Source organism: Chiroxiphia lanceolata, chromosome 16 (genome assembly GCF_009829145.1).
Source record: "Chiroxiphia lanceolata isolate bChiLan1 chromosome 16, bChiLan1.pri, whole genome shotgun sequence".
In the NCBI taxonomy this organism is placed as follows: Eukaryota; Metazoa; Chordata; class Aves; order Passeriformes; family Pipridae; genus Chiroxiphia; species Chiroxiphia lanceolata.
Window position 1 is genome coordinate 15,310,190 of NC_045652.1, and position 20,433 is coordinate 15,330,622.

The 20,433-nt window shown below is 53.5% G+C and overlaps 2 protein-coding genes across 2 annotated transcripts in view; one reads left to right on the plus strand and one right to left on the minus strand.

The window, feature by feature from the left end:
• The first annotated feature begins 1,858 nt into the window (after window positions 1–1,858).
• On the plus strand, window positions 1,859–7,908 carry LOC116795034. Its single transcript, XM_032704336.1, is given in 12 exon segments — window positions 1,859–1,904; window positions 2,316–2,347; window positions 2,792–2,841; window positions 3,082–3,147; window positions 3,681–3,906; window positions 4,254–4,409; window positions 4,555–4,688; window positions 4,958–5,091; window positions 5,252–5,352; window positions 5,578–6,526; window positions 7,085–7,204; window positions 7,826–7,908. Coding segments are annotated over 12 exon segments (2,097 nt in total).
• Window positions 7,909–8,903: 995 nt separating this feature from the next.
• LOC116795099 (mesothelin-like) overlaps window positions 8,904–20,433 on the minus strand; it is a 37,508-nt gene continuing 25,978 nt past the window's right edge. Inside the window, exons 15-33 of the mRNA XM_032704445.1 lie at window positions 20,086–20,207; window positions 19,545–19,716; window positions 19,035–19,250; window positions 18,569–18,739; window positions 17,365–17,511; window positions 17,194–17,243; window positions 16,597–16,717; window positions 16,267–16,352; window positions 15,321–15,450; window positions 15,029–15,219; window positions 14,219–14,309; window positions 13,624–13,735; window positions 13,004–13,206; window positions 12,507–12,653; window positions 12,112–12,245; window positions 11,261–11,388; window positions 10,631–10,725; window positions 9,829–10,018; window positions 8,904–9,428 (exon numbers count right to left, since the gene is read on the minus strand). Of these exons, the coding sequence (XP_032560336.1) occupies window positions 9,334–9,428; window positions 9,829–10,018; window positions 10,631–10,725; window positions 11,261–11,388; window positions 12,112–12,245; window positions 12,507–12,653; window positions 13,004–13,206; window positions 13,624–13,735; window positions 14,219–14,309; window positions 15,029–15,219; window positions 15,321–15,450; window positions 16,267–16,352; window positions 16,597–16,717; window positions 17,194–17,243; window positions 17,365–17,511; window positions 18,569–18,739; window positions 19,035–19,250; window positions 19,545–19,716; window positions 20,086–20,207 (2,601 nt within the window). The 3' untranslated portion in view covers window positions 8,904–9,333. The remainder of the gene's footprint in view (window positions 9,429–9,828; window positions 10,019–10,630; window positions 10,726–11,260; window positions 11,389–12,111; window positions 12,246–12,506; window positions 12,654–13,003; window positions 13,207–13,623; window positions 13,736–14,218; window positions 14,310–15,028; window positions 15,220–15,320; window positions 15,451–16,266; window positions 16,353–16,596; window positions 16,718–17,193; window positions 17,244–17,364; window positions 17,512–18,568; window positions 18,740–19,034; window positions 19,251–19,544; window positions 19,717–20,085; window positions 20,208–20,433) is intronic.

Sequence of the window (20,433 nt, forward strand, 5' to 3'; positions counted from 1 at the left end):
TCTGTGGGGACACAGTGGACTTGGTGACCTGCAAAGGGGCTCCAGTGTGTCCCTGCCCTCCTGCTCCAGCCACCCCTGCCCAGCCAGCCCGGGGCAGGGGCCGTGTCCCACCAGCATCCTCATAGCAAACAAGTTTCTGTAATTTTACCACTGCAACAGGAGCTATTTTTACAGTAAATCCTTCCAAAATAGAAACCAGCAACACCCGCGGGCGGCGGCCAAGCCCCGGGGCTGCAGGACCGGTTGGGGGACGGGGTTGGGGACAGGACACAGCTGGGAGCACTGGGGGAGGGGGGGAGTGTGACAACCTCCCCTTGGCACTGTGCCAGCAGCTCCAGGGACCCTCGGGGAAGTCTGGCTCCCCCAAATCTCTCTGAGAAGGGGGTGCAGCCTTGCTGCCAGCCCAGCCACCCACTCCAACCACCCTGGCCCTTCCCTTTTCCCGGGATAAACGCTCAGATAACGTTTGTGCTCACGGCATCAGGCTCCTCCAGGCTGTCATCCCACAGCCTCAGCAAGGATGTGTTTCCTTTCTTTTTGGTCTCCTTCATGGCACGTGCTGGATGGCATTTCGGAGCATGATCAGGGAGAAAGCTGTAAAAGAGGGAATGGGATTGTCCATGGTTGATGGAAAAAGGATGGACGGGAGGGAAGCAGCTCCCAGAGGGTGCTGAGCCCATCACTGAGCACTTGTCTGTTCTGCACCTCAGTTGCCCTGTAAAATAAACCCCTGAACAGCTCAAAAGGTTTTCCACTCCCTGGGAGCACCTTTATCTCCCTCAGGAGCACAGAAATCACCAGCATGGAGGATTTAACTCCCTCTGGATATATTTTGGCTTCAGCTGAACCAGAAGTTCAAAGTTTCCTTTACAGGGGGGGAAAAAAAAAAAAAAAAGGAAACAAAACCAAAACCAGGGAGAAGGGAAGGAGCCTGACAAAACACTGTTGAGAAACTGCCCCGTCACACCCCTGTCGGGAGCAACATCCCCACCCCGCACAGATAAGTGCCGAGCGCTGCCGGCGCTGCCCATCCCCGGCCCCGCGGGGGGAGAGGACCTGCCCGGCTGAGACCTCGCCACGGAGCCAGATCCCCCCGGACGGAGAGGAGGAGAACGGCTCGGCACGGCCACGGTGGGATTTGGGGAACAAAATGAGCCCTCAGGGGAAAAATTCCTTGCGTTGAACTTGCGTTGAGTTCGAACGGAGATAACTGTGGGCAGCACTGGGCTCAGCGGGGGGATTTTGGGAGCAGGGATGGATTTTCCATCGGGGGTGATCCAGGTGAGAGGTGTGGAGTGGGGAACAGAGGGAGGGAAACACCTGCTGGGGCTCCTCCCCTGGGCTACACTGGGTTTCTCCCAGTCCCATGTGGATGTGGGGGATGGAGGGGGACCCCGTCCCTGCAGGGCACAGGCAGGAGCAGGGCACTGGGTGTCAGGGGGGGACAAGTTATTGTGGAGTTTCTTTTAATGACGAGTGGAGTATTAAATCCTGGTTTTCGTTGTATAGGATTTAAAATCTCTCCCTTGGTTGTGGGGAATCTGTGCAGGCAGCACAGGTGGGCACACTGACCCACCCTGATCCCACAGCTCCAACCTCAGCACTGGGTGAGAGAATCGGCTGCAGGGAGAAGAACCCCAGGGGTGGGACACGGCTCCAGCCTCGTGTGGGGTGAGAGAATCAGCTGCAGGATTCTGAGCACCATCCCCAGGCACTGACCCTGAGTGTGGGACACGGCTCCAGCCCCAGTGCTGGGCGAGAGAATTGGCTGCAGGACCCCCAGCACCGTCCAACAACCCCGAGTGTCGGACACGACCCTCCGGACCCGCTCCGAGGGCGGAGCCCCAGCACCAGCACCATGGTGTGGGCAGCCTCAGCCCCGGCTGCCATCGCCCTCTGCCTCCGTGAGTGACACCTCGTGTCCCTAAAGCTGCTTTGGGACCCCCAGCCACCCCCAGCGCCAGGGATGCTCCAACCCGTGCTGCTCCTCATCCCCATCCTGCTCGGCTTCAGCACTCCCTGCCCCCTGCCTCCTGCTCCCCTCAGCATCCACAGGCAGTGGGAGATTTTTCCAAGGACAGAGACAGATTTCCAGGGACAGATTTCTCCCTTTTTGCCTTCCAAATCCACCCAGAGGGATCCCGGGTTGCCTGGGCTGAGAGCTGCTCTCTGCATAGAGGTTTAAGTGAACATCATTAAATTGTCAAAGAAAAGGCTCTTCCCAGACTTTAAACCTGGAGCAGCTGTGGAACATCCCCTGACCACCTGTACATACATCCATGGATGGTTCCTAACCTGCTCCTGCTTCCTTGCAGGTGTCTCCACAAACCTGGTGAAAGCTGCAGTGGTGAGTCTCCCCCGGCTCCGCTGGCTCCCAACGCTCCAGGGGCTTCCCAAACTTCTCAGCTGGTGCTGGAGGTGCCGGAGCTGCCGTGGTTCCTCCATCCCTCAGCTGCAGGGAGGCACAGCCATCGTCTGCCCGCTGTCCCCCTGGGCAGCCCATGGCCTGTCCCTGTCCCCTCCCATCCCTTGCTCACCCACTGCCCAGCAGCTTCCCTGCCCTGCTCCCAAACCAAGGGCTGGCACCCTGGTGGGCTCCCCCCCCCCTTCAGATCTGGGGAAACAGGGACAGACCCACTGAAGGGTCCCCACTCCTGAGAGTGGCTGTGGTGGCTTTTGTCCCCACATGTCACCAGGGCAGCCTTCAGCCAGGTCAGATCTCATTCCCTGCATCTAAAATCCCTTCTTCCCACTCCTTGCCTGGGCTGAGCATCCCCCATCCTGTCCCCAGGCTGCCCTGGTCATTGGAGCTGTCCTGTCCACTGCAGAGCAGCACCCTGGGTAAGCACAGCCCCGGCTGGGGCTCTGGGTTTGGGGGGGTCTGGGCAGTGGGGCCGGTGTGTGTTTGATTGCTCCCCACATCCACACCCAGCTGCTGTGACGGGTCCCTGGGCTGGGGAGGATTTACAGCCTCGCGCAGCCGGTTCCGTGCCTGTGCCCGGGCAGGGATTCCGGTTGCTTTGGCTCCTCCTGGAGCACAAACACACCAAGAATTCCCTTTCCTTTACGGGGCTGATGCAGGTGGAGCAGGAGCCTCCCCCGAGCAGCTTCATCTCATCCCAGGCTGAAGCGGAGCACGGACCGTGAGTGTTGCCCAGTCCAGACCAGTTCAGAGCTCTCGGGGTGGGGGGGAAATGCCCCTGTGCTGGGGCATCTGGGTGCTCCCAGGAGTGGGGAGACACAGGACCGGGCAGAAAGCTGTGGGATTCCCATAAAGTAACTGGAGAGGTGGGGAAAGGACCTTACAGAACACTGGGGGGGTTGCTCTTACCTGGGAGCAGGAGTATGGCAGCAGCAGCTGGGAAGGAGTGGGACAGGGTGGGATATTCCCCAGGCAGGGTCAGCACCAAGTGGAGGATGCTGCAAGATCAGAGGATGCTCATGTAGGTGACCTGGAGAGTTTGTAGTTGCCTTTAACAGGACAAAGTTCAAGTGGGCTGCAAAAACATCCCCGTGAACTTTAAGGAATGAAAGCAAATCAGGCTTCGTGGGCTGGGGACCCAGGGGATGGGAGGAGGATCCACAGTGGCTCGAACCACGTTATTGCAATTCCCTGTTCATGCCCAGGGCTCTTCCAAGGGGCTCTGAGCCCCATGGCAGGACCAGGGCCAGGTGGGAAGGGGGGACACACCATCTGCCTGACACAACTCCTCACCCACAGGCTGCCTCTCCAAGCCCATCACCACCACCACCATCGCCACGAACCCCCTGTTATTCCTGGATTACAGCCCTGAGGAGTTCAACCTGTGCCTGAGCAATGATGTCTTAATTGAAAACCTGGAGGCTCTGCTGGACATGCCATTCACCGTGGACTACTACAAGGTCATGAAAGAAAAGGTGGACCAGGTAAGGGGTGACACAGGGCAGGAGCTCCCAGCAGCCCCTCAGCAGGATGGGCACAGCCTGGGATTGGCAGGACTCACTGCAGGAACAGGCATCAATGGATGTGGGGATGAAGGGCATCAATGGATGTGGGGATGAAGGGCATCAGTGGATGTGGGGATGAAGGGCATCAGTGGATGTGGGGATGAAGGGCATCAGTGGATGTGGGGATGAAGGGCATCAGTGGATGTGGGGATGAAGGGCATCAGTGGATGTGGGGATGAAGGTGTCCGAGCGAGTCCTCTGCACCCATCCCCACCCTATTTTCCCTTCCCTCACCCTGGTTTCTGCCCCCTGGCCTGGCCCCACAGGTTTACCCGTCAGGGATCCCGGAGGAGCAGCTGAGGCGCCTGGGACTGCTGGCCTGCTGGTACTCGGAGGAGGAGATCAGTCAGTGGTCAGTGACATCCAATGACACACTGGCAGCCCTGCTCAGCTCCTCGGGAGGGTGCTGGGATGATTCCCAGGTAAATCCATGGCAGCAGCAGGAGATGAGGCTGGCCCAGCCTGTGCCCCAGCCCAGCTTGGGGCGAAGGTGTTTGGCAGCACACCTTTAACAGGAGCATCTTCCTGCCCGCCCTGTGTCCCCACCACATGCCCTGTGCTCCGCAGGTGCAGCAGCTGCTCAGCAGGTACCTGACCCTGGGGGGCACCTTGACCGGGCCCCTGCTCCAGGCCTTTGGGGGCAGCCGCCTGTGCAACCTGCGGGAGGAGCAGATGGAGCAAATCCCCGCCCAAGCAATCGGGTGAGGCTCTTCTGAGGGGCACTGGGCAGTCCTGCAAGTCCTCTGGGACCGTGGGGAAGGGGGTGCTGGGATGGAAGCCCCTCAGCTCTGTTTTGGTTGGCTCTGCCCACTCCCAGGCAGCAGGGCGGGATCGCTGCTCCCACTCCCAGCTCCTGCCAGAGCCCAGACACTGTGAGTGGGGGTGCCCCACACAGCTCCCCCAGCCAACAGAACACTTGGGCTGTGGGTTGGGGTGCTGCCCCTCTCTGAGCTGTGACCCCCCCTTCCAGGACTGCTGGGCAGTTAAACATTTCTGCCTGCTCCCAAGCCAAGAAGGAGCTGCTCTACAGGAAGGCTCGGGAGGCCTTTGCTGACCTGGCCGACACCCCCAGCGTGTATTACTGCCGGCTCCGGCCATACCTGGGTAGGGGCTTCCTCCTTCCCCCTCCCTCCCACCACGAGGATTGGTGTCTTTTCCTCATCCAGGGAGGTTTGGCCATGCTAGGACAGGTCTGGCAGCCTCCAAAGGCTCCCCAGAGGAGTTGGGATGGTTTGTACATGTCCAGGTACCACCTCTCTTTAAGGTGGAGCTCCAGCAGAGGACCTGAAAGACTTGGCCAATTCTGGTGTGGCCATAGACATGGATATGGACACCTTCCTGTCCCTAAATCCTGAGGAACTGCAGGTACAGCCCCTGCCCCTCTCCCCTCTGCAGGGTAGGGTTGGCCCAGGGCTGGGCAGGGGGTCCGAGGCCTGAATCCCATCAAATCACCAATTCTCCACTTTTTTACCTGTGTAAAGTTTCCTTTGGAAGTTTTTCCTTGCTCTGCAGCCCCACTAGAAAAGCATTTCGGGGTGATGCCGGCGGTGAGGATGAACAAAGGGGGTGTTGTGTATGTGTGTGTTGCAGAAACTCAGTGTCATGGACGTGAAAAATTTGCTCGGGGAAAACCTCCCTGAGCTGAAGAAAGCTGAGAACGAGCCCTTGGTGATGGGCTGGGTGGAGAGACAGTTCCAGAGGGAGCTGGACCGTGTCCTGGGAATCGGCCTGCAGGGAGGGATGGAGGACCCCACGGGGACAACCACCCCTGCTGCCCCCACCACAGCCAGTGTCACCTCCACTGCCACCAGCCCTGTGCCCACCACCCTCCCAACTGTCCCCACCTGTCCTTGCCCCACCACCCCAGACATTTTCACCCCTACAGCCACTGTCCCCACCCCTCCTTACTCCACTACCCCAGACAGTGTCACCTCCAGAGCCACTGTCCCCACTTCCATCACCCTCCCTGCTGTCTCCACCCCTCCTCATCCCACCACTCCAGCCGGTGCCACCTCCACTGGCACTGGCCCTGTGCCCACCACCCTCCCCACTGTCCCCACCCCTGTTGCCACTACCACCCCCCTGACCACCCAGTCAAGTACAGTCCCCCTCCAGACCCCCACCCCGAGTGCTATCAGCCCAACCCCCCTAAACAACAGTCCCCCCTCCACTGAGAGTCCCCCTGCCACCCCCACTGCCACCTCCACTGCCCATCCTACTCTGACCACCACCTCCATTGCCCCCCCATGTTCCACCCACCAGTCTCCCACCACAAATAAGGCCACCCCATCTCCTGTCCCACTCCTCCCCACCACCCTGGCCCCTGTCAACCCCAACACCACCTCTCCCAGCTCTGCCCCAGTCCCTGCTGTCACCTCCAGGGCCACCACCAGCACCAGTGTTGGCACTGACCCGGCTGGTACCACCCACAGCACCAGCTCCCCTCTGGTGCCCGTGAACACCCCAGCACCCGTGGGGACCACCCACCCTGCTCCTGCCACCCACAGCACTGTCATCCCTGGCACCCACAGTGCTGCCAGTACCCCTGTCCCTAATCCCACCTCTGCTCCCACTGCCACCCCTGTCCCTAATCCCACCTCTGCTCCCACTGCCACCCACAGCACTGTCACCTCCATCCCTAATCCCACCTCTGCACCCACTGCCACCCATCACACCCTCACCCCTGTCCCTCACTCCACCTCTGCTCCCACTGCCACCCACAGCACTGTCATCCCCAGCACCCACAGCACTGCCACCCCTGTCCCTAATCCCACCTCTGCAGCCACTGCCACCCACACCACCATCACCTTGAGCACCCCCAGTGCTCCCAGCACTCCTGTCCCTAATCCCACCTCTGTTCCCACTGCCATCCACACCACTGCCCCCCCTGTCCCTCACTCCCCCTCTGCACCCACTGCCACCCACACCACTGCCCGCCCTGTCCCTCTCTCCAGCTCTGCTCCCACTGTCCCAGCCACAAGCCCCCCTCCCCACAAACCCACCCCAATTCCCAGCTCCACCATCTCCACCCAAAAGAGCATCATCTCCTCCACAACCGAGACCACCCCAGTGCCCTGCCCGACCAGTGGCCCCCCAGGATTCCCCAGCCCTTCCTCCACCACCACCAGCAGTGAGGTCACCAAACCAACCCCTGGAGCTGTGCCGGAGTCACCACGACCAACATCCAATGGACACATCAACCTGCAGCCCAAGCCTGGTAAGGTGGGAATGTTCCAAGGCGGGAGAAGCTTAGGAATGCTGGCAAGGCTGAGGTCTTCAGCAGTAAGCAGATGATCCATCTTGTTCCTGCTGGATTCAGTCCTGGCTTCATGGGCAGTGACGTGTCTGTGCAGCCTCCGGAGCTGCCTCAGGTCCTGCGAGCTCTCAGGTCTGCCCAGGAGCACCCTGAGGTGTCTCCAAGCCCCCTGAGTCCCCAGCACTGCAGAAAGTTGGAATAATCCTGGAGGAATCCTGCTCCTGCCAATGCCTGGGCTGTTCTCCACCTGGGTTTGGCCTTCCCTGTTTTAGCTGCACGTGGTGCTCCTGAGTGCAAGCACTAAAGTCTGAGCTCCTTTGCTCTGGCAGAGCTGCCCCTGTAGCTTTAGTGACCCTGGGGATTCAGTCCTGCCTTGTGCTGGTGAGTCAGGAAGGCTCAGCCTGGGGACAGTCACACCTGGGGCAGGCCAGTGCCGGAGGAGCAGCTACAGGCAATGGCACAGGGGGCTGAGAAGTGCTGTCCTGACACATGGGATCCCCTGAGATACCTGAATTCCACTGCCCTCTCAGCTCACACCTGTCCTGCACCTGGATAATCCCATTATTTGTGTTCTCCCCCCAGATTCAGGACCCAGACTGTCCTCCTGCCTCATCCACGTGCTGGCTGTCACCGTGGGGACCTTGCTGCTGCAGGGGCTGCTCTGAGCCCCCCCCTCAGCACCACACCCACCCCATCCCTCCTTCATCTCCACCACCCTGCAGCACAATGGTGCTGGGAAATTCCCTGCTGGAAAAGCAGAAACCCGGGAAAGGAAGAGAACTCCTCCATTTGGTACCAGCACAGAGCAGGATTATTATTTTTGAGGCTGGGCAGTGAACGGAGAACTGGTATTTTTCAGCCCAAAGAAGCCCCACAGGTACTTACTAGCAGCTTACTCCATGTAGTACCAGCAGTGCTGAGTGCTCTGACAGGGCAATAACACCAGGCCCACTTCTACCAGGGGCTTTCCTTCTAAGGAATCCCACTGGGATCTGTGAAACAGTGGGACAACTCAGGGATTTGAGTCACTGGACACTGCAAAAGAAGCAGAACACGGCCCAGCAATGCAGCTGAGAGATCCCCAAAATTGCATTTACTCATTTCATGAACTGCTTTTTGATCCAGATCTGTTCAAACTCCACGAAGACTCTGATGGGATGATTCACTGAAGATAATTTATCTTGATTACTGGTGCAATGCTATACAATAAACCATCAATCAACTAGTGTTTTCCTAATCTTTGAGGTGTTTAGTGCTTGGTATTGCACTTTTTCTAGTTTAGATCTAAAGTCTGCACTGAAGGGCAGACCAGGCTCTCCTGCTCTCATTCTGTAAAGCAATGACAGCAAAGATTATTTTATATATCTATATCCCTCTTTCTCCTCCAGGTTCTCCTCCCTGGGGGAAAGGGGATTGTCAGGGGCTGGATACAGATTGTATTGAGGCATTTTTTGGACAGAAATTCCCAATAAGTGGGGGAACAAATTGTCTAAAACCTTCTATAAAGTTTTTTCCCCTCCCCTTGAGGAAGCTGAGAACACCCTCAGCTCTTAAGTGTTGAATAATCAACACCAAGGAAAAGTAACAGACTGGTCTGGGGGCTCTGCCCACTCAATTTGGGCAGCCTGAAGGAAGAGCAGACAACAGCAACTTTGCTTTAGCATTTTTTTACTTAATTCCATGATTTATTTACAATCAGCCAGAAAACTTCCCTTCCACACTGAGGTCTTGGCAGTGTCACGAGATCAGGCTCTGGGAAATGTCATTTTTAACCTGCAGAACACCTTAACCCCCCAGTAAAACATGCAGGTGGTTTGGGTTGCAGTGTTATGGTTGGGGCTGACCTGGACTTGGGCTCTACCAAAGGCAAAGGTCCTGCTCTGAAGAGTCTGGAATCTTCCCTTCAGATACAACTGGGTTTTTCCAAGTGATTTGAAAGACAAAAGTACCTAGAAGTGATTCCTGGGCTGATCCCAGTTGCCTGGTGCTCTGGGCACCCCTCAGCCCCAGGCTGGAGGTGCCCACAGGCCTCAGAGCAGGTCACAGGATGGAACCAACCCCTGGTCTTGCTTCCTCTGGAGAGAAGATGGTCAGGACAGGATGGACATCATGAGGAAAGTGAGGAGCAGGGCAGGCAGGAGGTGCAGTGCCATGGCCATGGCACCCAGAGGGGCTGAGGATGGTGCTGGAGGACAAAGAGGGGCATTAGTGCAAAGGAACCAGCGACTGAGCTGCTACTCCGTGGGGAAAACCTCTCCTCATGCCCCATCCAGGGATTACCTTGGCTTTTCTCACAGCCCCACCGAGTCAAGTTTGGGGGTTTGGAACTAGAAGGTCCCTTCCTACCCAAACCATTCTGTGATTCCATGATTTTAAGCCCAAATCCAACACACCACAGAGGAGGAGGCCCTGGAAGCGCTCACTCAGCTGGGATGTTCAGCCAGTGAGGATGCTCCCAGTGGGATTACAGGGCTTCAGGCTCCTCAGCAGAGCTGAACTTGCTGCCCCAGTTTTTCTCCTTGTTGTAACCCCAAAACGAGTATTTAAAACCCAACCCAGCCTTCAGGGGTCCTGAAAACACTCACCTGGGAATTTGGGAGTGACGAGGTTGATGTAGCCTTCCTGTGTTCCCCCCGTGAGCCCGATGTGCAGCTGGTCCAGCTGGGATTGTTGCTGTACCTGGATCCACTCCCGGACAGGAGACCTGTACTGCCACTTGGCCAGGTCTGGGAGGTTGATCCCCAGCAAGCCCTGAACCTCACGGAGCGTCAGGCTCTAGGAGGAATCCCAGAGCAGGAGTTAGGGGTGGAAATGTAGGAATGGAAGTTACACATCTGGCCAAGAAAATGACACCTCTGGCCAAGGAAATGGTGAGGTTCCTATTGGCAGAAGAGGGAAGAGCAAGGAAGACAAATTCCTGCTGTGGTTCCCCTCAGGACAGTCTTCCCTCAGGGTCAGGGAATGGACACAATGGCTCCTCAAAGGCTATTTCTGTTGTCCTCTGATGACAAGTCTCCTGAACTCAACTGGGGGTCCCAGTCCCTGCCCAAATCACTGGGATTTCTCCCAAAATTGATGGCATTACTGCCAAGAGTCTGGTTAGAAGATCTGTCACACAGCTGTGACCGTGGTCTAGTGGACACTGTCCCCTGCTCCTGTCACCAGTGCTATGAGCCTGCTCTGGAGGAACTCAGCTGGCTCAGCTGCCATCTAGGACTCCAAATGAGACTTTTGAAGAAGCTTCAGGCCAGTTCCCCACTTTCTACTGGTCCAGCATAATTCTGAATTTGATGGAATGACTCCTGATTTCCATCAGTGGACAAGGTGACCAAACCCAAGGAACAAACACCAGGAATCCAACAATTTCAAGGTCCAACTCCTACTCACCATCAAAGCATCTCTTCTTAAACTCACAAAAGTGCTCATGTTCATGTTCACATTGGCCTGGCTCAGAGCCTTGAGATCTTCACCAGGAGCCCCCCCTGGGACCAAAAAGAAGAAGAAGATCAGAGCGTGGAAGCCCCCAAGTGAGCTGTGCTTGTATCTGCACAAGCTGGAGCTACAAGGATGGCTCCAAAATTTATTAGGAATGGTGCTTCTACCAGAGTCCCAGCTGCAAAATATGTGGATGCTACTCCTTTTTTGTTGGGACTTACTGATGTGTTGGGAATTAAACCAATCTGTGGCAATGCCAGACAACAGACAGAGGGATGGGAAGAGTTTGGTCAGGCTGGGAATAAATTCTTGGCTTGACAGGGAAAAAGGAAAGTCTGGTTTGTGCCATGGAGAAGGGCTGGGAGAAAGTCTGATTTTCCCTGTGATAGTCTGACAATTGATTTGGGCAACTTTAAGTCAGGTACAGAATCTTTCGACAGTATTTTATGCCACCTACAGGTTGAAAAGGCAAACTTTGAACAACTTGGCTTTGAAAATTCCCAGAACTCTGATGGATCTTGATACCCATTCAGCTCATGGCTGAGACCCCTATTCCCCCATAACATACTGGTTTTTACATACCCAGATAAGGTAAAATCAGCTCATAGTAAGCAGGAAAGACGTGCTGGGGATAGAAAGCTTCTTTGGCTTTCTCATACAAGAGGTCTTTGGTCTGTTGTGAACAGGCTGAAGGATTCAGAGACACCAGTCTGCAGAAAAACAAAGACTTAGGGTGAAAAAAGCTTTTATTATCCTCAACCTGTATAAATTTTCACCTCTCCTGAGTATCTCTCTGGGATTCTCTACACAGCACAGGTGACCCTCTCTTCCCAGCAGACAGAAGATGCGTGGAGAGAAGCTGAGAGGGGAAAATAATGGCTCAGTTTCCTGCTCAGAAGGATTTGTCTTCAAAGTTAGGAAGGTTCTGATGGTGAACAGTAAGTTTCTGTGTTTGCAAAGCTGTAATTAATTAATTTCATTTACCAGTCTTTCAAAGGAATTTAAACTGGAAATGTCCAATAAAGTGCCACAGGTGTGGCACTTGAGGACATGGTTTAGTGGTGAACATGGTGGTGCTGGTTGATGGTTGGACTTGATGATCTTAAAGGACTTTTCCAAACTTAATGATTCAGTGATTCTATGAAATTAAACTTAACTAATTATCTTTTGCCCCCAGATAAAAGCAGAGCAATCTGCTGCCAGCTGAGCTGCCATAAAGAGGGTTTGACTGCAAATCTGAGCCCTTCCTGGCAGGACAGAGACCAGCAGGATGGAGACCAGCAGGTGTTAAACCTGGACAGAGAGCAGATACTGATTTCCTTCCTAAATTTCCTTTCACTGAGTAGAGGGAAAAAAAAAAAAAAAGGAAATTGCAGTTGCTGATGGGAAAGTGCTTTTCCAAGAAGCCAAGAACATCCCAATTTGTGACTCACTTGAGGGTGCTGGGCTCTATGGCCTGCAACTTCGTGGTGTTCAGCAGGCACACGTATCTGGTCCCGATGGCATCCAGGGCAGTGGCATTCAGGGCATTGCCCAGCTCAACATAGCTTTTGATCACTGCTGAGGCCTGGAAACACGTTTAATTTGATTAATGGGATCGAATCAGGATTCGTGTTTTCACCCCCCAAAGGAGAACATGCAATAATTGCAAAAACAAACCGGGATCGTTTCAACTCTGCCCGTTTGGCCCTCAAAGATGGGCCACCCAACCCCAGGGGACCAAGGATTGAAGGTGGTTCAACCATCTTCAAGCCCTAATCCTAAACCAGCAGCTCCCAAACCAGGAAGGAAACATAACATAAGTAGGAAAGCAAAGCCGAGTCCCTACCTGGAGATCTGGGGGCTGAGTTTTCAGGAAGGCAGCCAGGGCATCAGCTGAGCTCATCTTCCATGTGGAAATCTCCTCAGGGGTGATGAGAGAGGTGAGGGGACCCAGCTCGGAGAGGAGGCTTTCGGGATAACCATCAGGATACCTCTGTGGAAACACCACTGTTATTGCTACAAAGTGGGGCTGGATTTTTAGTCTGAAGAAGAGAAGATTAGATGAGGATTTTATTGCTGTCGTCAACTATTTAATAGGAGATAGGGAGGGTGGAGCCACGTTCCTCTCAGAGGTGCACAGGGAAGGCCAAGGCCCAACAGGCAAAGAAAACTCTGGTTAGATATTAAGAAATAGATATTTTCACAGTGAAGTGGTCAAACACTGGGAGAGGAGCCCCAAGAGACGATGGAGCCCCAGTCCTTGGAGGTACTAAGTTTAACTGGACAAGTCCCTGAGCAATCTCATCTGTAAGTGATATTTACCATTCTTTGGGCTGGCATTACCTCATCCAAGTAGTCCTTCAGCGCTTGCAGTTGCTCCACACTGAAGGGGTAGCTGAGGACCTGGGAGAGATGGTTCTCCAGGAAGACCTGGTTCTCCAGGGACATGTTCCTGAGGCAGGTCCGGAGCTTCTCCGCAGGGATGTAGTAGGTGGGCATCAGGTCAGTGTTCAGCATCTCCTCCGTTATCTCCATGTCACAACCTGCTGGAGCAAGCAGCTCTAGCTTGAATCCTTTGGCTTCAAGCTTTGAATCCAAGAATCATTAAGGTTGGAAAAGCTCTCCCAGCCCATGGAGTCCACCCTGTGCCCCATCCCCACCTTGTCCCCCAGCCCAGAGCACTGAGTGCCACGGCCAGGCCTTCCCGGGACACCTCCAGGGGTGGGGACTCCACCACCTCCCTGGGCAGCCCCTTCCAATGCCTGACAGCCCTTTCCATGGAGAAATTCTTCATGGAGATGCCCCCTTGCTGGAGATGGACAGGTGTGCAACCAGGGTCCCACCCTCCTCATGGGTGACCTGCCCCCCAAGTGCTCCACACACATTTAGGGACACCCACAACACCAGGACAACCCTGATCCCGGTGGGAATGCTGCCCTTCTGGACCCAGGGAGCTCCCATACCATCGGCCCTCCTGTGCCGGGTGGGCAGGAGCTCCCCCACGACGTTGGCCAGCTCCTCCCTGGACAGGGGGGAATCCCGGGCAAAGTTCTTCAGCCAGAGGGTCAGAGAATTCTGCAAGGAAAACATTCCATCAGGGGGATGGTGCAGCCCTGGGGGCACCTCCAGCACAACACCCTCCCTGCCCCTCACACCCTGAGAGGTCCCTGTCGAGGTGCTCTGGGCAGCACACCTGCAGATCCCTCCTTGGTGAGCAAAAAAGGCAAATCTTTAAAGCTTGCACTCCACATATCCCACCCCCCACTAGTGATTTTACCTCCTTACGAGGTACTGGCTGTATTTTACTGCTCTTTTCCCTCTCTGGTGCTCTCCCTGCAGTGACAGGAAGGGGTTGACAGAGAGCTGGATCTGCAGTTCCAGGCTGTCAACTCCATCAGCCCTCATTTCCCACAGACCATCATCCCCTTTGGCATCAGACCTCTTTTAAAAGAGGAAACTGCTGAAAAGCACACGGCTGAACAACCCCCAGCATATTCCTCCCACACTCCAAGAGCCAGGAGTGCTTCTCAAACTCCCCACCCCTGTCTGAAAACCCACCTTGGGGATCTCCTGCAAGATGTTGTGATCAAAAACAGGGATGAGCCCCGAGAGGTCCCTCAGGGTGAAGGCTGACCAGGCTGCAGGAGGCCTGCAGACAAAAACAAGCTGGGATCAGCTTTCAAGGAAGAGCAGAACAAAAAAAAAAAAAACAACACCTTAAAAGCTGCCAGGATTATGTCCTTGTAACACCTGACGTCAAGAAAGCACAAGATTTAAATCCTAAAACACCTTGATCCCTTCCTGTTACACCAAACTTCCTTCCAGCAGAGCAGGACAGGTGACAGTGACATGAATCAGGGCAAATGGCATTTAACTGATACCTGCTTTTCACAGGCATGAGACCCAAAGAATTTCTATTGCTCATATCACCCATCTCAGTGCCAAAATCTCAGGGCACCTGATAAGAGGGAGGGAAATATTTGCCTCCCTCTGTTGAAATCAGCCAGGGATTTATCAAGCAGGTAGAAGCAGAATGTTTCCTGAAAGTCTGGGGCTGACAAACAGCTTGAACTCACCTGTGTTCACCAGGACAGTCAGAGAAGTTTGGTTAATGAAAAATAGACCAGAGGAAAAGCTTTTATAACCAGAGCAAGAGAGACACAGAAGCGACAAACTTATTTTTCCGTAGAATTTCACCCAAGCCTTTCAGCTGAAAGAAGTTCAAATAAATTAAAGTAAAAGGCTCAAAAGCAATAAATTATTCGGGTTTTGGATCAGGCTTGTTGGCCGGAGCTCACTCAGGTCTTAACAGAAAATTGGGTTTGATTAAGGGAATTGTTTATTGACATCCAGAAGAACATCTCATACCCGAATGTGGTGTTCCCACTGCTGATGACATCCCTAATGGCCTCTTCTTGGTCAGGCAGGAAAGATTCACACTGGCTTAGGTCCTTCAGTAAAATCTCCCCCGAATTCCTGATGTATTCCCCCCCCAGGTCACAGACCAGGTGGCCCAGGATCTCGGCATCTTCCTCATTTATTTGTGTGCCAGGGATTTTCTGGAATAACACAAGACAGAGGCACGTCCAGGCCTGGCTGGCACAGGGGAGGGGCATTCCTGGACCCCAACCCTCCTGCAGACCTGTCCCTGCCCACGTACCAGACATGCCAGAGCCTCCAGGAGAAGCTGTTTCCTCTGAGGGGACTCTCTTGGCAGAACATCAAGATTTGCTTCCCCGACATTATTGAAGTATTGGCTGCAGCTTCCAGTGGCTGCATAGTCTGAAGGACTGGAAAGACAAACACTCCATAAATTCTAGGGAATGATGTGGAGCAGCTGGTCAGGTTTGATGGTTCTCAACCAAACATCTTCCACATCTGCAGACTAAACTCCCTGCAGTTGTTCTTTGAAAACTCCTAGTCCATGTTCTTTACAAATTAATGTTCACCTTAAGGAATCTATTTTGGGACACAGCCTAAAACTGTTCCAGATCTGGATACAGAAGCACAGTGGGAAGATACTGAGACAAGGAAATCCACTCTAGTGCCTGTTTTCTTTGCTGTTGGGAGGGAGAAGCACATTCAGGGAGGCCTGACAGTGCTAAGATTTGATACTGGTTTCATAGCCAGATATATCCATGTGGTTTCATAGCTAGAAATTGCTTCAAGGTGTTTATGTTAATATGCTGGATGGTTGAATCTGACAGACCTTAAAACCCTTTTGAAAGCTTTCATAGAATCCTGAAAAGGTTTGGGTTGGAAGGGACCTTGAAGCCCATCCCACCCCCTGCCATGGGCAGGGACACCTTCCACCAGCCCAGGTTGCTCCAAGCCCCATCCAACCTGGCCTTCCATGGATCCAGGGGCAGCCACAGCTTCTCTGGGCAACCTGTGCCAGGGCCTCCCCACCCTCACAGGAGGGAACTTCTTCCCAATATCCCATCTAACCCTGCCCTCCTTCAGCTTTCTGCAATCCGATTTTTGATTCCCCATAAAGAGACTTGAAAAGTCTGAAATATAAATCAAACTAATCAAACCATCCTGGTTATAAAGCAATCCCTCTATTTCCCACTAAGGCAACCACATGAAAACTGTATCACAGTTACCTTAAAAACAGCAACAGGTCTTTAGGATAACTGTCCAAATCCTCAGGAATCCCATGCAGTGTCACCATCCTCAGTAAGCAACTCAACTGGGAGAACACCAGAGATGGCATCAGAGAAAGAACCAGCATGGAACATAAGAAAAAATAAAACAAAAGCAAGATTTTTATCCTGCTCCAAAGAAAGAAAATAGGGATGAGTCTTTTTCTGACATCCAACCTAAACCTCCCCTGACACATCTCTGTTCTAGTCCCTTAAGCTCAAAGGGATGAACAATCCTCATTGTACCTTCAGGACAACATCAAACACGGCACTTGGAAATATGGGAACTACCTGGTCTTCTCCCAGCCTGACATTCTTGCTCCTCATGACTTTGGCTAGCTCCTGAAATCTTCCTGCTTCCACATCTTTGGCAGCTGCACAGGTGAAACCTTGGAGCACAGACTGGGAGAGCCTGGACATGGACAGGAGAGAAACCAGAAGGGCAAGGACTTCAGGGGAGGTGAGTTCAGAGCAGGACACTGATGCTGACTCCATGGCTTTTCCAGCTAGAAATAACTTTTCATAATTTTTTGTCTCAGATATGACAAAAGCCACATCAGCCCCACTAATGAATCCCTGGAATTGCACTGTGGAAGGCTGGCACATTCCCTGGTTAGAAATGCCTTCCACAGGGGCCATCTGGAGCAAGATTCCAGGTGCAGCCTGAGCCAGAGGCGTAACTTTAGAAAGAAATTGTGGCTCATGGTTACGTTTTGCAGCTGAGACCCCAGGAAATCCCAATGCTCCATGTCTGTGTTTGGGTTTGCATTATATCCCCATCTGTTCCTACACATTCAATACGGTGGATGTGCCACAAGCCCCCATGGAAACATGGAAATTGCCATCAAAACAAACATGGAAAAGGGAAGGAGAGAAGGAAATTGGTACCTGCTGAAGTCAGGCTCTGCCTTTACCACATCACTGAAAAACATGGCAGCCTGGGGAGCAAAGCCAGAGGGTCAAAGGTTTTGCAGCAGAAACATCTCTATTTTTGGGCAGATTTGCAGAGCAGACTCATGCCAGATCAGGGAGGGGTGAGGGGACACAGCCCCCCAGTACCTGCTCTGGGGTCCACGGCTTACTGTTGAGATCCTGCACACTGGGCTTCTCTTCCTCAAAAACAAGCAAGGATTTGGGGATGTAACTGGCCAGAGCATCAGGGATGTATTTCACCAGGTCAGCAGGGTGGGCAACACTGGAGGAAATCTTTAAAAATTACCCAACAAAACATATCAATCAAACCCTGTGGCTAAAAGAGAACTGAGAAAGCCAGACCAGTACCCCTGCTGAGCATCTGGGCAGCTCACAGAGGCCTAACACTGAAATATTCCCTCTTGGACACATTCTGTTAAACTAGAAGAGCTGCTTGGAGGTAATTCCTGGGATCCTGATGAATGGGAACGATTCTGTCTCCTATCAGCTGCCCACCTCCTGGCTTTGTGCCCTAAAAATATTGAACAGGTCATGAAGGAGGGACATCTCTTCCCTCTCTGCTGACACAGTGTCCCAGGATGCTGAAGGAATGTTGCAGATCCTGTGGTGGATGAGACATTATAGTTCTTATAACATCTAACATTTCCCTAATAACATTCCTTCCAATAATGGAGCTGCTCCGGAACAGAGAAGCAGAGGCAGAGCCTCTGGTCCCAAACACAAATCAGAGTCTTTCCTACCAGGAGGAGGATGGAAAACAAACTTAAAAACTACATGTACAACTGGAAGGCTCAAAATACAGCAAGAAAAAAGGCAAGGAGGTGTCCAAATCCTACACAGTCACGTGAAGGAATGAAATAGTGAATTGCTGAGGGATCAGTCAACCCTAAAAAGGGACTTTTGAAGTCACCCTCACTTCTCACACAGTCTTACTCCAAATTATGTCAGTATTAGAATCATAGAATCATTTAGGTTGGAAAAGACCTCCAAGATCAAGTACAGTCTTTAATGAATTCTGCTCCCTTTACATTCTTTCCCTGAGAGCATCTTTTCAAGTCTCTGGGGAGGAGTTGCTGGGACCACCCCATAAAACAAGTCTCTTGTGCCCTTGTCCCCAAGAGGCTCAGCAGGACACCCTGGCTGGTGGCCCAGGACATCTCCACAGCCAGAGTGACAGGGATTTGATCCTGTTTGGCAGTGACACCCCCAGGGAATGCTGCCTGGGGGGGCAGGGCTGTGTCCCACCTGGCCCCAGGTAAGCATTGCTCCCAGCTGGGACTCCCTGGAGCTTTACTCATTCGTGACACCTGAAGAGGAAAAACCACATCACCTTTTCCACAAAGGTCCTTTTCAGAGCAGGGGGAAGAGGCTCCATTTGCTGGGCAAACTCAGGCACCTTGATGGCCTCCAGGAGCACCTCTGGGGACAGACTCCAGACCGTGCTGCTGTTGAGGCCTCCCACCAAACTGCCCAGCTGTGCCAGGCTCTGCCCATCCCAGAGCTGCAAGGGAATGCACAAGGACATGAGGGCCAGACATCACCTGCTGGTAGCACCAGGTGTGAGCTGCACCTCACAGAATCCCCAAATCACTGAGGTTGGAAAAGCCCTCCAGGATCCCCCCTGTGCCTGATGCCCTCCTTGTCCCCCAGCCCAGAGCACTGAGTGCCACAGCCAATCCTTCCTTTGACACCTCCAGGGATGGAGATTCCAAACCTCCCTGGGCAGCCCCTTCCAATGCCTGACCACCCTTTCCATGGAGAAATCCCTCCTGAATTCGTGGCCCTGATCCTGGTACCTGATAGCCAGAGCGGAGCAGTTTGTCCACAATAGCACTGGACTGCTCAGCACTCCAGCCACGAACTTTCCCCAGGGCAGGAAGAGCTGCTTCAAGGTCCTGCTCACTGGTGCTGTTCTGGATGCTGGACACAGACAGTCCAACTGCAGCCTGGCCCAGGGCACGCAGGATTTCGGGAGAGAAATCCTCAACCTTCCTCAGCAGGGAGGACGTGACCTGCAGAGGTCAAACAGGGACAGAAAGGAGAGTCAGGGGAGCAGTGAGGGCAACCTCCAGCCTTTGGATGTCTTAAATCACTGCACTTCTGCCTCCAATTTTTATGCTGAAGGCTGTTGATGGACCATCTCCACCCACTGACATTGTGAGATGATGAAACCCCAGCCAGACACCAGGACAAAAAAAGCAAAATGCCCTGGAGGAGGTGGCAGAGGAGGCACAGGAACTGACCCTCAGCCCTGCCGGGTTTGTGCAGGTGAATGAAGCCCCGGGGCCGGGCAGGGGATGGGTTACCTGCAGCTCCTGTGCCGGTAGGGAGGAGGGAGCTCTCTCTCCAGGAATTCCTCTGCGTACCGGGATCCAGGGGCAGCTCTTCCCGATCCTCTGGGCCAAGCTCAGCGCGTCGTCCCTGCTCAGGTTGGTCACTGCTGAGGGGCTCAGGGAGCAAAGAAACCTGTCGGGGAGGCTGCAGGGGGGACACAAGGGGGAGAGGCTGCAATTCCCAGAGACAGGGGCTCGGTCATCCCCTTTTTCCAGAGGATGCTCCTTCCTGGGGCACCTTTCCCCTGCCTCGTTTTAACTGAGGATGTTCCTGACAAACCTGCAAGGACACTGCATGGAGATCATTTCCCGAGGTTTAGAACTGGGGATCTGGCCCTCCCCAAGAGCAAGGGCAATGGAATTATTGGAGGAAGAGAAAAATGCTTTAAAGGTTTAATGAAAGCAGCCATCAGAACCACCACCCAAAATCTTGCTAAATCACAGCACCACAACTGGGTGCTACTGGATCTGATTTCCCATGATGTAGGAGATCAGATCCTGTCAGATCCTGTACCTTGACAATGGAAAAGCAGGAGCAGAGGTCAGCAGGAAGGTGTAGTACTGAGCTGTCTCCTGGAGCAAGGTGAGGTTGCTGATCATCTCCATATTGACTGGATCCCTGGCAAATTTTTGAAGCTGGGAAAATAATTTAGACGGATACTTTAATCCTGACAGTTTGAACCAACCTCACTTCAAGCAATATGTGTTTTTTTCACCTGATTTTAGTGTTGTGAGGAAGTTTAATTTTTGTTTTCAAGTAATACACTGGGACCTTGATCATGTTTGGGGTTGTTCCTCTTACTGACTCCAGTTTGTTTTGTGCAGAATTACCCACATGAAACCAACTTCTGTGCAAGTGCCT